The following is a 16,553-nucleotide window of genomic DNA, read 5'->3' on the forward strand; positions in this document are numbered from 1 at the left end:
TGCCACACCAGTCAGGTGGATGGGATTATTTTGGAAAAGGAGAAATGCTCACTAACAGGGATGTAAACTAATTTGTGCACTAGACTTGAGAGAAATAGGCATTTTGTAGGTATCAAAGATTTCTGGGATCTTTTATTTCAGTTCATGAAACATGGGACCAACACTTTACTTGATGCGTTTATATTTTATGTCCACAGAAGACTGTAACCATATCATCTGAGCATGCATATTCCATGATATTTGATTTAAGAAAAACAAACGGTCTGTATCCTGAGTAACAGGTATATGTCACGACTACCTTCTCTTCAGGAAGGACAAGGCCTCTTCAATGAGCTGAGACTCTGTATTTCCAGTAGGAGGCAGCATGCTCCTTACCTTCAAACAGATGACAGGCCATGCCACTGAGCTATACTACAGGAGAAAACAACACAGGAATACAACTGTATTCTCCAGCCCAGAAAGAGACCTGTTTCTCTTACGGATTTTACTAAACTCATGCAAGCTTTCTTTCTCACTGGGTTGTGGAGGCTACGTTAAGGAATGTGATCACACACACACTACCTCATTCATCGCAGGAGATTATCTTTCTTCACAGGGCCAGTTCCAGGGAAACCACTAGGTGCTTGGCCAGGCTAGTATGAGACAGGCCCCAGATAGAGAGAGGAAGGGGCGGCGCAGCGGCTTCATGGGAATGTGTGTTTGCGAATGAGGCTGTTTATGAAGGGAGCCAGGGTTACATAGGGTCAAAGAGAGCTGTGTGGTGTGTCAGAACCAATAAGAAGTCCCATGGAGATGGGATGGGGGAAGGATCATAAAATTGTTTTCCTATGAGATGCTTTCCTTGTTGTGATTGATGTGGGAAAATACAAAAGTCTGATGAGTTCAGTCTCCTTACTCAGATAAAAACCGTATTCCAACTGACCACTGAGCCATAGATCAACAACAACAGGCTTTATCCTGAGCTGCACTACCACTAGATCATTGAAAGAGTTAATCATAAACAGTCAATGTCTGAAGGACTGATCCAAGAACCGATTAAAGGTCTTCTCAAAGTTTGCATGATGTTGTGAATTTGGTTGAACACATGCATACAGCATATTTTTTTTTTTTTTTAAAGAACATCTGGGGCAGTGTGGCTACATTTAGACAGGTAGCCCAATTCTGATGTTTTCGCATCAGATCTTTTCACATCAGGTCTTTTTCAGACCTGATCTGATTGCTCAAAAGACAAATTAGTGAAAAAGTATCAGAATTGGTCTGCCTGTCTAAACGCAGCCTAAGTATCAAGTGTCTCAGACCAGGATCAGATCCCTGTTGTCCATGTTATATTTTTCATTGTGATCTAAAAGGCAAAACCGATCCTAAAACCCACACCCCTAATATTACTCTGAGACACTTGATACGGCCCTGAAGTTAAATAATATTCAACATTTACAATTGTGTCTTACAGACAAATTTTATTGTAAATCTCAGGCAAGGAAGATACTAAATGTGGCAAGCATTTTGATAATGATGTGACTAAGGCTAATAGTTTGCTCTACATTACAATGCATAAAAGAGACAACCAAAGGGACTTCAATGACTTCTTATGTGAACAGAATACTACTTATCAACACCTTAAACATGATTGACACAAGCTGAAGAAACATCTGTCTACACACAAACGCATTCACACTGTAAAGAGTGTTCACTCCGGTTTAGACGCCAGGACACAGAAATACTCCAGCGTCACTTCCATGAGTGTGTCTGGTGATGTGACTCCCATCTCCTTCAGAAACCTGCAATATGACGTCAAAATATTTTATAAAATAATTCCATGTGAGATGGACCATAAAAGTGACATGGATGACGTTTTGTATTTTTTCAATCATTTCTTTCTTCATTCTTTTGTTCAATCATTTGTTTAAATAATCTCATTAGTTCATTCATTCACCCATAATCCATTCATCCATCCATTCAGTCATTCATTAATCCGTTGATTGATCAGGGTTGTTACCTGTCGAGTGTTCTCTGCAGCAGTGCGGTGGCAGCATCAGGCTCGGCCCTCTGGAAGGCCTGGTACATGGAAAAGGACTCCATGAAGCCCACTATGTTCCTCACTGAGATCTGCTGCTTCAGTGGGATACACTCAATTCTGAAAGAAGAACAGATACCCACACACTGTTGAATTGAGAGGAGAGTCATAGTGGATGCCCTATTTACCCAGGGGGGCCAAGAGGTTTAAGTCAAGTAAGTCATAATATTGAATACTCCTGCAATTTATAGAGAACAACATTTGATTTTGACCACCTGTGAGTCACTAGGTGTGAGTACATTACTTCTATATATATATAGAAACTCAGAGACACAGGGTCAAAGTCACACCATGAGAAATGTTTTAATGTGTAACAGGCTGTTTTACTGGGTTCTCACAGAGGCTGTATGAGTTACCTCTCTTTGTCAGGGAAGGGGATAGCAGTGTAAAGCTCCTGTAGTTTGGTGTTGGCCACTGCTACCTGTGTACTGGTGTATGGTAACAGCACCTTCTTGAACTGGGGATAGCAAAGTCAAATCTCAGTCAGGAAACAGTCAGGAAACTTGGTACTTATATCAAACACAGAATTGTGAGGGTCTGTTGTATATCATACAGGTGAGCCCATGGACATTTAAAAGAAAATCACAAGAGAAATGTCTCAATATGGCAGCAAACAAAAATGTTGTAAGCATACTGTACATGAAAACAACAATTGTACTTAGTACCCAATGAAAATAAACATATTACACACTAAACCGATTAAGTAGCATTGGTTTTCACCTCATCACAGATATCAGTAAGTCTGTCTCCACATGAGCCGTAATGGAGTCTGAAGTTATCAGCAAAGCCAAGCAGAGCCATGCAGCCGCAAGGCTTCAGGACCCGGCCTGCCTCCAAGAGGAACCGCTGCTGGTCAAACCAATGGGCCGCTGAGGCTGCAGTCAGTAGGTCCACAGAAGCATCCGGAAACGGCAGCTCCTCAGCTGTCCCTTTCCTGTATAGTAAGTATTAAGAAACAGCACCAAACATTGAGGATTTCTACATAAACTAACATATTAACTAGGGGCCTATTGAAAGTGGGAAGCTACTGCTGACCTTTGTCCTGAGTGTAATTGACCGTCTCTGCAGATTGTCATCACTGTTTCTTTTTAAACAACATACACGTTGGTTTTACTATCCAGGTGGGGACAACATCTCTTATTCCCATTCAAAATCCTATTTTCCCGAACGCCTAACCTTAAGCCAGACCCCAAACCCCTAACTTAACCTAAATCTACCCCTAACTCCTAAAGCTTACCCAAAACCTAATCCCTAAGCCTAAAATAGGATCGGCAAAATATCCCCACTTTCATTGTTTTACTATGCTTGTGAGGAATTTTGGACCTCAACAGGATAGTAAATTTAGACCCCCCCCACACACACACACACACACACGTTCAAAAACCTGTAGGTGATGTTGTTGAACCCTGTCACTGCCCTGGCCTCCTCCAGTTGGCACTCGCTGATGTCAATGCCTACCACTTCCTGGAAGTGTGGGGCCATCAGGCGTGAGTTCTGCCCTGTCCCACAGCCCAGGTCCACAGCTAGGGCATGAGGCTGGACTTTCTGAAGAGAGGGGACCAGTGAGACACTATAATTAGCCTTCACTAAAGGAGAGTGATAGCTAGTGATAGTGTAAATGTGATGTTCAATACAGATATTGTATATATATATATATATATATATATATATATATATATATATATATATATATATATATATATATATATATATATATATATATATTACACTCTGGTCTTTGCTCTATAGGTATGACACATTGCATGCTGAATTTCAAGCATACGATAATAACGTAACATAATGGATGACAGTTTAGTAACCTATTGTCACAATACTTAAAAGCATTTAGAAACAGGAAGTGGTTGAGATACGGTTTCTATATCCAATTTAAAATGTCATAATCCTGAAATGTTTTGCAATAGAGGGCATTTTTTACTTTCATTTCTATCTCAGACACTGTGTGGAAGCATTACACCAAAGACTTATCTTAGACAACCTAAGATTTGTCTTAGCTGCCAACTGTACAAGTCTAACGTCATGTAAAAGACAAAGTCTATAACAGTAATACTACTTTTGCTTGACTCACCTTCCTTTCCAGGTAATGCAGGATGATGTCTCTGATCTCCTCTGGGGGTACAAAGCGGTACCTCTGGTAGATGGAGGCATGGTGTTTCTCCTCAAACAGCCGGTAGGTCATGGTGCTCTGCTGTCGTCTGCTCCGCTAGCCTAGTGCTCCTTCCAGCTTGCAGTGACTCAGCAGAGACACAGACACAGAGACTGATCTGCTCCTTCACAAGGATCTGTCAATCATTACATGGATAGAGGAGAGATAATGTATATAAAGAGGGGTATAGAGGAGGCTAATGTTAGTAATCACTTAGTCACATAAAGGAGAGGTTAAAAGATCTACTATGACAACTGGGCTGCTAATTTCAAATAACTTGTCACCTCCACTACAGGAAATGGCAAAACAGCAAGAACCGATGGGAACCAGGCTAGAATTTGCATACGACTTTGTGGTTTCGTTCCTGAGATATAGTTCAGATGGCACTGTTCCAGAATAGTATCAGTAGCTGTAGCTTTTATGTTTGCTCATTACAGGAAGACGTGCAAAAGTTTGCGCAGACAAGGGTCCCATTGTCCGGTTTGGCCCTTGGCCTATTTTCACTGTATCCACATCAACAAAAGACTTTAACCCTACAGTCCTCTCTCCCATGACATTGTGGTACTGTTACACAAAGCAAGACTGTTCTGAGTGAGACGGTATTGGTAAATCCATGTCAATTTCACCCTGAATAAAATGATTTTGTACCTACAAGTCTAGTAGGCCTACTTGTAAAAAACAAAATGATTTGACTGTAATGTACAGGGTTTGAGTCCACGTTAGTGTCAGTCAAAACAAAACATGACCCTCCAGTCCAGTGCACCTTCCTCCTCTCCCCTCTGGAGTTGGCTCTGACCTGTAAGAGATGTTAGGGGCCGAGACTCTGACCTGTAAGAGATGTTAGGGGCCGAGACTCTGACCTGTAAGAGATGTTAGGGGCGGTGACTCTGACCTGTAAGAGATGTTAGGGGCCGAGACTCTGACCTGTAAGAGATGTTAAGGGCGGTGACTCTGACCTGTAAGAGATGTTAGGGGCGGTGACTCTGACCTGTAAGAGATGTTAGGGGCGGTGACTATGACCTGTAAGAGATGTTAGGGGCGGTGACTCTGACCTGTAAGAGATGTTAGGGGCGGTGACTCTGACCTGTAGGAGATGTTAGGGACGGTGACTCTGACCTGTAAGAGATGTTAGGGCGGTGACTCTGACCTGTAAGAGATGTTAGGGGCGGTGACTCTGACCTGTAAGAGATGTTAGGGGCGGTGACTCTGACCTGTAAGAGATGTTAGGGGCGGTGACTCTGACCTGTAGGAGATGTTAGGGACGGTGACTCTGACCTGTAAGAGATGTTAGGGGCGGTGACTCTGACCTGTAAGAGATGTTAGGGGCGGTGACTCTGACCTGTAAGAGATGTTAGGGGCGGTGACTCTGACCTGTAAGAGATGTTAGGGGCGGTGACTCTGACCTGTAAGAGATGTTAGGGACGGTGACTCTGACCTGTAAGAGATGTTAGGGGCGGTGACTCTGACCTGTAGGAGATGTTAGGGGCGGTGACTCTGACCTGTAGCAGATGTTAGGGGCGGTGACTCTGACCTGTAAGAGATGTTAGGGGCGGTTGCATGCTCTAGGGTCACCTCCTGCTGGTCAGGGCTCACGTCGGTCCCCAACACAGAGGAGGAGGCCAGGAGCAAAGTGCCCTGACCCACAGCCTACATCTACTGCCAGGTCAAAGGGCTGCATGCCCCTCTGTCAAACAGGACACATCAACGTCACACATGTCTGAGACATTGTTAGTACATGCAAACAATTTTAAAGGCATTAGAATGTAAATAGATCATCTTTATATGTTACAAGAACTTTAAAAGCTGGAACTAAACAGACACTGATATAATTCTGTAATGTTTCGCAATAATATTTTCCATTGACTATTTTACATCCACAGAAGACAGTAACCATTTAATCTGAGCATGCACAATCCATGGTATTTGATTTAGGAAAACCAAGTCTGAAAATGTGTAACAGGTATATGTCACTCCTTCTTACTGTTCTCTTCAGGAAGAACATGACCTCTTCAATGAGCTGAGACTGTATTTCCAGTAGGAGGCAGCATGCTCCTTACCTTCAAACAGATGACAGGCCATGCCACTGAGCTATACTACAGGAGAAAACAACACAGGAATACAACTGTATTCTCCAGCCCAGAAAGAGACCTGTTTCTCTTACGGATTTTACTAAACTCATGCAAGCTTTCTTTCTCACTGGGTTGTGGAGGCTACGTTAAGGAATGTGATCACACACACACTACCTCATTCATCGCAGGAGATTCTCTTTCTTCATAGGGCCAGTTCCAGGGTAACCACTAGGTGCTTGGCCAGGCTAGTATGAGACAGGCCCCAGATAGAGAGAGGAAGGGGCGGCGCAGCGGCTTCATGGGAATGTGTGTTTGCGAATGAGGCTGTTTATGAAGGGAGCCAGGGTTACATAGGGTCAAAGAGAGCTGTGTGGTGTGTCAGAACCAATAAGAAGTCCCCTGGAGATGGGACGGGAGAGGGAGGGATCAGGAACTTGCTTTGCTATGAGGTGCTTTCCTTGTTGTGATTGATGTGGGAAAATACAAAAGCCTGATGAGTTCGGTCTTCTTACTCAGATAAAAACCCTATTCCAACTGATCACTGAGCAATAGATCAACAACAGGCTTTGTACTGAGCTGCACTAGTACTAGATCACTGAAAGAGTTCATTATTAACAATATCTGAAGGACTGGTCCAAGAACCGACCAAAGGTCTCCTCTTAGTTTCGTAACGTGATGAATTGGGTTGAACCCATGCATACAGCATATTAAAAATACACCATCAGAAAATCTGGGGCAGTATGGCTGTGTTTTGACAGGCAGCCCGATTCTGATATTTTTACCAATCAGATCTTTTCACATCAGATCTTTTTCAGACCTGATCTGATCGATCAAAAGACCAATTAGTAATAAAAAAATATCAGAATTGGGCTGCGTAAATTTCAATTGTCTCATATTAGGAGTGCTAATCTTGGATCAGATACCCCCTTGTCCATGTTATATTTTTCATTGTGATCTAAAAGGAAAAACTGATCCTAAAATCCATACTCCTAATATTACTCTGAGACACTTGATACAGCCCTGAAATGAAATAATATTCAAAAGTTATGATTGTGTCTGCAGACATTTTATTGTAAATCTCAGGCAAGGAAGATACTAAATGTGGCAAGCATTTTGATAATGATGTGACTAAGGCTAATAGTTTGCTCTATATTACAATGCATAAAAGAGACAACCAAAGGGACTTCAATGACTTCTTATGTGAACAGAATACTACTTATCAACACCTTAAACATGATTGACACAAGCTGAAGAAATATCTGTCTACACACAAACACATTCACACTGTAAAGAGTGTTCACTCCGGTTTAGACGCCAGGACACAGAAATACTCCAGCGTCATTTCCATGAGTGTGTCTGGTGATGTGACTCCCATCTCCTTCAGAAACCTGCAATATGACGTCAATATATTTGATAAAATAATTCCATGTGGAATGGACCATAAAAGTGGCATACAAGTAAATAGAATTAATTATTTTGAATATTTGTTCATTTGGCATACAAGTAAATAAAGTCATTAATTTTGATTATTTGTTCATTTTCATTTTTCATTTTTTTGGTTCATTTAATCTTTAGTCTAAAACGGAAACTAATCTGACAGATGGAATTGTTTTAAGTTGGTCATACCTATGGATCATTTAGCTATTTGATTGAGAATTGTAGGACCCCTTTAGGTATAAAGATATATATACAGTGGGGCAAAAAAATATTTAGTAAGCCACCAATTGTGCAAGTTCTCCCACTTAAAAAGATGAGAGGCCTGTAATTTTCATCATAGGTACACTTCAACTATGTCAGACAAAATGAGAAAAAAAGTCCAGAAAATCACATTGTAGGATTTTGAATGAATTTATTTGCAAATTATGGTGGAAAATAAGTATTTGGTCACCTACAAACAAACAAGAATTCTGGTTCTCACAGACCTGTAACTTCTTCTTTAAGAGTCTCCTCTGTCCTCCACTCGTTACCTGTATTAATGGCAACTGTTTGAACTTGTTATCAGTATAAAATACACCTGTCCACAACCTCAAACAGTCACACTCCAAACTCCACTATGGTCAAGAACAAAGAGCTGTCAAAGGACACCAGAAACAAAATTGTAGACCTTCACCAGGCTGGGAAGACTGAATCTGCAATAGGTAAGCAGCTTGGTTTGAAGAAATCAACCGTGGGAGCAATTATTGGGAAATGTAGGACATACAAGACCACTGATAATCTCTCTCGGTCTGGGGCTCCACGCAAGATCTCACCCCGTGGGGTCAAAATGATCACAAGAACGGTGAGCAAAAATCCCAGAACCACACGGGGGGACCTAGTGAATGACCTGCAGAGAGCTGAGACCAAAGTAACAAAGCCTACCATCACGTGTCCCTCTGCTTAAGCCAGTACATGTCCAGGCCCGTCGGAAGTTTGCTAGAGAGCATTTGGATGATCCAGAAGAAGATTGGGAGAATGTCATATGGTCAGATGAAACCAAAATATAACTTTTTGGTAAAAACTCAAATCGTCATGTTTGGAGGACAAAGAATGCTGAGTTGCATCCAAAGAACACCATACCTACTGTGAAGCATGGGGGTGGAAACATCATGCTTTGGGGCTGTTTTTGTGCAAAGGGACCATACGACTGATTCGTGTAAAGGAAAGAATGAATGGGGCCATGTATTGTGAGATTTTGAGTGAAAACCTCCTTCCATCAGCAAGGGCATTGAAGATGAAACGTGGATGGGTCTTTCAGCATGACAATGGTCCCAAACACATCGCCCGGGCAACGAATGAGTGCTTTCGTAAGAAGCATTCAAGGTCCTGGAGTGGCCTAGCCAGTCTCCAGATCTCAACCCCATAGAAAATCTTTGGAGGGAGTTGAAAGTCTGTGTTGCCCAGCAACAGCCCCAAAGCATCACTGCTCTAGAGAATATCTGCAAGGAGGAATGGGCCAAAATACCAGCAACAGTGTCTGAAAACCTTGTGAAGACTTACAGAAAACGTTTGACCTCTGTCATTGCCAACAAAGGCTATATAACAAAGTATTGAGACACTTTTGTTATTGACCAAATACTTATTTTCCACCATAATTTGCAAATAAATTCATTAAAAATTCTACAATGTGATTTTCTGGATTTTTTTTCTAATTTTGTCTGTCATAGTTGAAGTGTACCTATGATGAAAATTACAGGCCTCTCTCATCTTTTTAAGTGGGAGAACTTACGAGACTCCTGGCACTTGTGGGGGTCGTAGAGCAAAGAAGAGAACACCATCGTGTTCATGAGAGTGGTACAATGGTCAATAGTTTGTAGGTCAAACTGTTCGGACACTACAGATGATTTTCGGGATGTCTCATGGTCTGACAAACACGGCTCTAGCTCTGTTACCTTTCACTACAGATGTTGAAGTGTGACACTGGCAGATGCGTTGGATTCAGACGTATCCAATGCAACAAAACATAATCAGTATCTCTAGCGTAAACTGATGGATTTTGATGGGGATTTATTTGTTATGTAACTTAAACTGACACACTGGTTTATCAATCGACTCCACCGGGTTAATTAGCTAATTAGTTCATTCAGTCATTGGTTCATTCATCCAATCAGTCATTCAGTCATCCGTTGATTGATCAGGGTTGTTACCTGTCGAGTGTTCTCTGCAGCAGTGCGGTGGCAGCATCAGGCTCGGCCCTCTGGAAGGCCTGGTACATGGAGAAGGACTCCATGAAGCCCACTATGTTCCTCACTGAGATCTGCTGCTTCAGTGGGATACACTCAACCCTGAAAGAAGAACAGATACACACACCCACTGTTGTTGAAGAGAGGAGAGTCATAGTGGATGCCCTATTTACCCAGGGGGGCCAAGAGGTTTAAGTCAAGTAAGTCATAATATTGAATACTACTGCAGTTTATTGAGAACAACATTTGATTTTGACCACCTGAGAGTCACTAGATGTGAGTACATTACTTCTGTGTATGTATGTGTATATATATAACAGGCTGTTCTACTGGGTTCTCACAGAGGCTGTATGAGTTACCTCTCTTTGTCAGGGAAGGGGATAGCAGTGTAAAGCTCCTGTAGTTTGATGTTGGCCACTGTTACCTGTGTGCTGGTGTATGGTAATAGCACCTTCTTGAACTGGGGATAGCAAAGTCAAATCTCAGTCAGGAAACAGTCAGGAAACTTGGTACTTATATCAAACACAGAATTGTGAGGGTTTGTTGTATCATACAGGTGAACCCATGGAAATTAAACAATTTTTCACAAGAGAAATGTCTCAATAGGGCCGCAAACAAACATTTTGTAAGCATACTGTAAATGAAAACAACAATTCTACTTAGTACCCAATGAAAATAAACATATAACACACTAAACCAATAAAGTGGTGGCAGGGTAGCCTAGTGGTTAGGGTGTTGGTATAGCAAACAAAAGGTTGCAAGTTCATATCCCCGAGCTGACAAGGTACAAATCTGTCATTCTGCCCCTGAACAGTCAGTTAACCCAAATAAGAATTTGTTCTTAACTGACTTGCCTAGTTAAATAAAGGTAAAATTAAAAAAGTGGCATTGGTTTGATAGAATGTCATTCTAGTTCTGTGTTTTTCACCTCATCACAGATGTCAGTGAGTCTGTCCCCACATGAGCCGTAATGGAGTCTGAAGTTATCATCAAAGCCAAGCAGAGCCATGCAGCCAAAAGGCTTCAGGACCCGGCCTGCCTCCAAGAGGAACCGCTGCTGGTCAAACCAATGGACCGCTGAGGCTGCAGTCAGTAGGTCCACAGAAGCATCCGGAAACGGCAGCTCCTCAGCTGTCCCTTTCCTGTATAGTAAATATTAAGTCACAGCACCAAACATTGAGGATTTCTACATAAACTAGCATATTAACTAGGGGCCTATTGAAAGTGAGAAGCTACTGCTGACCTTTGTCCTGAGTGTAATTGACCGTCTCTGCAGATTGTCATCACTGTTCCTTTTTAAACAAAATACACGTTGTACACGAACCAAGTGTGGACCAAACATTTACTCCCATTCAAAATCCTATTATCCCTAAACCCTAACCCTAATTCTAACCCTAACCCCGAACTAAACCTAACCCTAACTCCTAGGTCCTTCTGTAGCTCAGTTGGTAGAGCATGGCGCTTGTAACGCCAGGGTAGTGGGTTCGATCCCTGGGACCACCCATACGTAGAATGTATGCACACATGACTGTAAGTCGCTTTGGATAAAAGCGTCTGCTAAATGGCATATATATATATTATTATTATATAACCCTTACCCAAAAACCAAACTCAAAAATAGCTGTTTTTCTTAATGTATGGGGAACGGAAAAATGTCCCCACTTGTCACATTTTCAAAAGGATAGTAAAGTTAAACACACATAGACACATTCAAATACCTGTAGGTGATGTTGTTGAATCCTGCCACTGCCCTGGCCTCCTCCAGTTGGCACTCGCTGATGTCAATGCCCACCACTTCCTGGAAGTGTGGGGCCATCAGGCGTGAGTTCTGCCCTGTCCCACAGCCCAGGTCCACAGCTAGGGCATGAGGCTGGACTTTCTGAAGAGAGGGGACCAGTGAGACACTATAATTAGCCTTCACTAAAGGAGAGTGATAGCTAGTGATAGTGTAAATGAGATGTTCAATACAGATAATATACAGTACCAGTTAAAAGTTTGGACAAACTAACTCATTCAAGGGTTTTTCTTAACTTTGGCTATTTTCTACATTGTAGAATATTAGCGAAGACATCAAAACTCTGAAATAACACATATGCTATCATGTAGTAACCAAAAAATTGTTAAATAAATCAAAAAATATGTTTTAGACACTTCAAAGTTGCCACCTTTTGCCTTGATGACAGCTTTACACACACTTGGCATTCTCTCAACCAGATTCACCTGGAATACTTTTCCAACAGTCTTGAAGGAGTTCCCACATATGCTGAGCACTTGTTGGCTGCTTTTCCTTCACTCTGCGGTCCAACTCATCCCAAACCATCTCAATTGGGTTGAGGTCGGGTGATTGTGGAGTCCAGGTCATCTGATGCAACACTCCATCACTCTCCTTGGTCAAATAGCCCTTACACAGCCTGGAGGTGTGTTGGGTCATTGTCCTGTTAAAAAATAAATGAAAGTCCCACTAGGCGCAAACCAGATGGGATCACGTATTGCTGTAGAATGCTGTGGTAAACATGCTGGTTAAGTGTGCCTTGAATTCTAAATAAATCCCCAACAGTGTCACCAGCAAAGCACCTCCACACCTTAACACCCCCCTCCATGCTCTACAGTGGGAAATATACATGCAGAGATCATCCGTTCATCCACACCGCGTCTCACAAAGACACGGTGGTTTGAACCAAAAATCTCACATTTGGACTCATCAGACCAAAGGACAGATTTCCACCGGTCTAATATCCATTGCTCATGTTTCTTGGCCCAAGCAAGTCTCTTCTTCTTATTGGTGCCCTTAGTTGTGTTTTCTTTGCAGCAATTCGACCATGAAGGCCTGATTCACGCGGTCTCCTCTGAACAGTTGATGTTGAGATGTCTGTTACTTGAACTCTGTGAAGCTTTTATTTGGGCTGCAATTTCTGTTGCTGGTAACTAATGAACTGATCCTCTGCAGCAGAGGTAACTCTGGGTCTTCTTTTCCTGTGGCGGCCTTCATAAGAGCCAGTTTCATCATAGTGCTTGATGGTTTTTGCGACTGCGCTTGAAGAAACTTTCAAAGTTCTTTCAATTTTCCGCATTGACTGATATGTCTTAAAGTAATGATGGACTCTCGTTTCTCTTTGCTCATTAGAGCTGTTCTTGCCATAATATGGTCTTGGTCTTTTACCAAATGGGCTATCTTCTGTATACCACCCCTACCTTGTCACAATACAACCGATTGGCTCAAACACATTAAGATGGAAAGAAATTCTACAAATGAACTTTTATCAAGGCACACCTGCTAATTGAAATGCATTCCAGGTGACTACCTCATGAAGCTGTTTGAGAGAATGCCAAGAGTGTGCAAAGCTGCCATCAAGGCAAAGGGTGGCTACTTTGAAGAATCTCATATATATAAACATGTATTTATTTGTTTTACACTTTTTTTGATTACTACATGATTCCATATATGTTATTTCATAGTTTTGATGTTTTCACTATTATTCTACAATGTAGAAAATATTAAAAATAAAGAAAAACCCTTGAATTGGTTGGTTTGTTCAAACTTTTGATATGTACTGTATATTAAACTCTAGTATCACCTTCCTTTCCAGGTAATGCAGGATGATGTCTCTGATCTCCCTGGGGGTACAAAGCGGTACCTCTGGTAGATGGAGGCATGGTGTTTCTCCTCAAACATGCGGTAGGTCATGGTGCTCTGCTGTCGTCTGCTCCGCTAGCCTAGTGCTCCTTCCAGCTTGCAGTGACTCAGACACAGAGACTGATCTGCTCCTTCACTAGGATCTGTCAATCATTACATGGAAGGAGGAGAGATACCGTATACAGTGGGGCAAAAAGTATTTAGTCAGCCACCAATTGTGCAAGTTCTCCCCATTAAAAAGATGACAGAGGCCTGTAATTTTCATCATAGGTACACTTCAACTATGACAGACAAAATGACCAAAGAAATCCAGAAAATCACATTGTAGGATTTTTAATGAATTTATTTGCAAATTATGGAAATTACAGGCCTCTCTCATCTTTTTAAGTGGGAGAACTTGCACAATTGGTGACTGACTAAATACTTTTTCGCCCCACTGTATAAGGAGTAGGATAATAATAATAATAATTATTATTATTATTATTACATGCCCATAGATAGACTAGTGGTTTAAAACATGTCATAGTGTCTTACAATATGTCTTACGTCTTATGCAGGTACCACATTCAGTGCATTTAAGACAAAAGTTGTGAAACTAGACTGGATCCCATGATTCAGGGATTAGGTCATCGAACAGAACAGTTTCCTGAACAATAACAAAAAACAAGAACTAGTACAGAAACGTTTAAATAGTCTTCTGAAAGTTTGCAATGAAGTCATATTCAATTGTAATGTCAAATATAACAAAATCACCTTCCAAAATGCAATGGAGCTTGTAAAACCACATGTGTTCCTCTCTCAGCTGAAAATTCCACGTAAGCAAAGTTGCCAGGTCCCTCTCACAGTATTACCGGAAGTGTGCCCAGATTGTCCAAATAGCCATATGCATGCTGGGGCCTCAGTGTTAACCCTTGACTGTCCAGAATATTGAACCTATTGTAAACCCTTGCTGACCCAGAGCATGTATAACATTGGAGATGTTTACATTTAAATTGACAGTAATTACGTAATGATAAGCAAGTGATTTAACCCCCCCTAGAAGCATGACTAAATCATTTCTAGTGGGAGTGAATGGTGGAACATAGTGATGACAAACCTGCAATATAAGACAACATATAGGGCCACAGAAATAGGAAGGAACTGCACTGAATTTATTTGCAGCCTTTATGTTCATTTATTGTTTTTATGTTTATTTTTTGTTTGATTATTTTTCATTACATACACTTGTACAGAAAGATAAAGAAAATAATTATAAATGCTGACAAAAAACATGAAGCTACTGTAAGTGGTGCTTGACTGGCTGCAGGGGTGACAGGCGCAGGAGAGCAGAACTGGGTAATAACAGGAGCAGTTTAATATGCAGAACCAACGGCACCCAGAACAACAAGATATGGGTGCAAAATAACCCGTTGCGAACCAGTCAGAGAACCAGTCAGAGAACCAGTCAGAGAACCAGTCAGAGAACCAGTCAGAGTGCACAAACACATTACAAGAAACAATTTCACACACAGACATGGGAAACCAAAAGAAAAATGAAAGGTGAGTCGGCGATAGCTAGAAGACCGGTGACGTCGAACGCCGAACGCCGCCCAAAGAGGAACAGTTACAGTAACTTTCAGTTTTATGTGTCCATGCCTTGATAGTTCAGATTTTAGTGCAATGTAAAAATCTGTGTTCCATCATGCTGCTCATAATAGCGTTGTTCCACCAATTTGCTGCATTTTGAGAAGTGTAACTTGGTTTGATTTCACCTCATCTTAACATTCTTTCATAAATAACACATGTTCAACTTCATAAAAATACTTTTACCCAATTCAAGAGGTTAAATAAAATAGAAAATGACTATAGTAAGTGACTGTTAAAGGGGCAATCAGCAGTTGCTACATCCATTTTTGGACTTATAAATGAATGATATGTTACCATTGATTCTTGAAGAATATAACTTATAAATGCCTCATGAACTTAGTTCAACTGTCATACACCATCAGAACCCAAAATATAAACTTGCTCTATTCCAATGTTGGTAAACAAAGTACATTTTAACAAACGCCATATAGCCTCAAAACACAGTTAAACGATCATTTTGATATTTCAGAGTGGTTACAGTTCTCCAGCCGCATCCCTCAGCTTTTTACCCAAACAGTGGAGGGGAACAGCTTTGTTATTGTTTCTACTTCTGATTTCCACTTTAAGTGGCAAATAAAGAAGCAGGGTTGACCGTAACAGGGTTGACAATTTCATTATTTACTTAAAGTTTCACAAAAAGTGTTAAATTGCTCAAACATTTCTAGCCTGTCTATCTATGGGTAACAGAGTTGACATGTTAGGCTCGACCTGCTCAGTTTACCACCACAAAACACCAGCAAATTGCCAAAAATAGTACAACCAGCTCACCTGCTTTCACACTATGATTTGACTATGTTCAATGTTTTTTTGTTGTTGAGAGAATGCCAAGAAGGAAAAATATATATTATAGTTTCACCATTTTAGTTCACGTAAAAGGGTTGACTTTAAAATGAAGGACAGACGTTAATGAACCACTAATCACATGAAATTAATAATAATCTTCGGAAATAACTTTGTCAAAGCAACAAATTACTATGGCTTTATAATTATGGTGAAAAAAGAGAGAAATGTTAGGGTTAAATTCCTCCTAGAAGTCAGAGTCAAAATGCACTTTGGCACTTAGGCAAATCTGTATTCATTAAAAAAAAATCTGACCTATTGAATTCTCCATGTGGTCTATTAATGGGCACTTGATTTAATTTAACAAGCTTTTGGTGCACAATTTCAATTTCAAATATCAAAGGGACGCAAAATGCTCATTTCATGAAACAACCCAATATCAATGTACCAGAAAGGGGAAGTTTGGGTGTCCAAGTACCAAAAAGGAGACTTTTCTGTGTTCCGAGCTCAATGTTATAGGACTAGACCATAGGCTTATGAACTCTGA

General features: G+C 41.1%; 1 protein-coding gene and 1 pseudogene across 2 annotated transcripts; both read right to left on the bottom strand.

Annotated features, from left to right (window-relative positions):
* Positions 1–1,442: 1,442 nt before the first annotated feature.
* LOC124043957 (putative methyltransferase DDB_G0268948) lies at positions 1,443–6,636 on the bottom strand. 2 transcript variants are annotated; one of them, XM_046363138.1, is made up of 7 exons: positions 6,482–6,636; positions 4,161–4,374; positions 3,459–3,619; positions 2,795–3,008; positions 2,431–2,531; positions 1,997–2,134; positions 1,443–1,778 (listed from the first exon to the last, which is right to left on the bottom strand). In XM_046363138.1, exons 2-7 carry the CDS (start codon positions 4,269–4,271, stop codon positions 1,688–1,690), a joined length of 816 nt encoding a protein of 271 aa, XP_046219094.1. In that variant the 5' UTR covers positions 4,272–4,374; positions 6,482–6,636; the 3' UTR covers positions 1,443–1,687. The 2 variants fall into 2 exon arrangements, with proteins under 2 accessions (XP_046219094.1, XP_046219095.1); XM_046363139.1 differs by lacking the exon at positions 6,482–6,636 and having other exon boundaries at positions 4,161–4,695.
* A 721-nt stretch (positions 6,637–7,357) lies between these two features.
* LOC124043956 lies at positions 7,358–15,477 on the bottom strand (annotated as a pseudogene).
* Between the last annotated feature and the right edge of the window lie 1,076 nt (positions 15,478–16,553).

This window comes from Oncorhynchus gorbuscha, linkage group LG09, assembly GCF_021184085.1.
Source record: "Oncorhynchus gorbuscha isolate QuinsamMale2020 ecotype Even-year linkage group LG09, OgorEven_v1.0, whole genome shotgun sequence".
Classification (NCBI taxonomy): domain Eukaryota; kingdom Metazoa; phylum Chordata; class Actinopteri; order Salmoniformes; family Salmonidae; genus Oncorhynchus; species Oncorhynchus gorbuscha.

Coding starts and splice junctions, on each gene's coding strand:
- LOC124043957 (XM_046363138.1), bottom strand. CDS start 4,271: ATGACCTACCGGCTGTTTGAGGAGAAACACCATGCCTCCATCTACCAG. Junction 3,009..3,458: donor TTCAACAACATCACCTACAG/GTTTTTGAACGT, acceptor CTTACTATACAG/GAAAGGGACAGCTGAGGAGC. Junction 2,135..2,430: donor CCCTTCCCTGACAAAGAGAG/GTAACTCATACA, acceptor TTCTTCTTTCAG/AATTGAGTGTATCCCACTGA.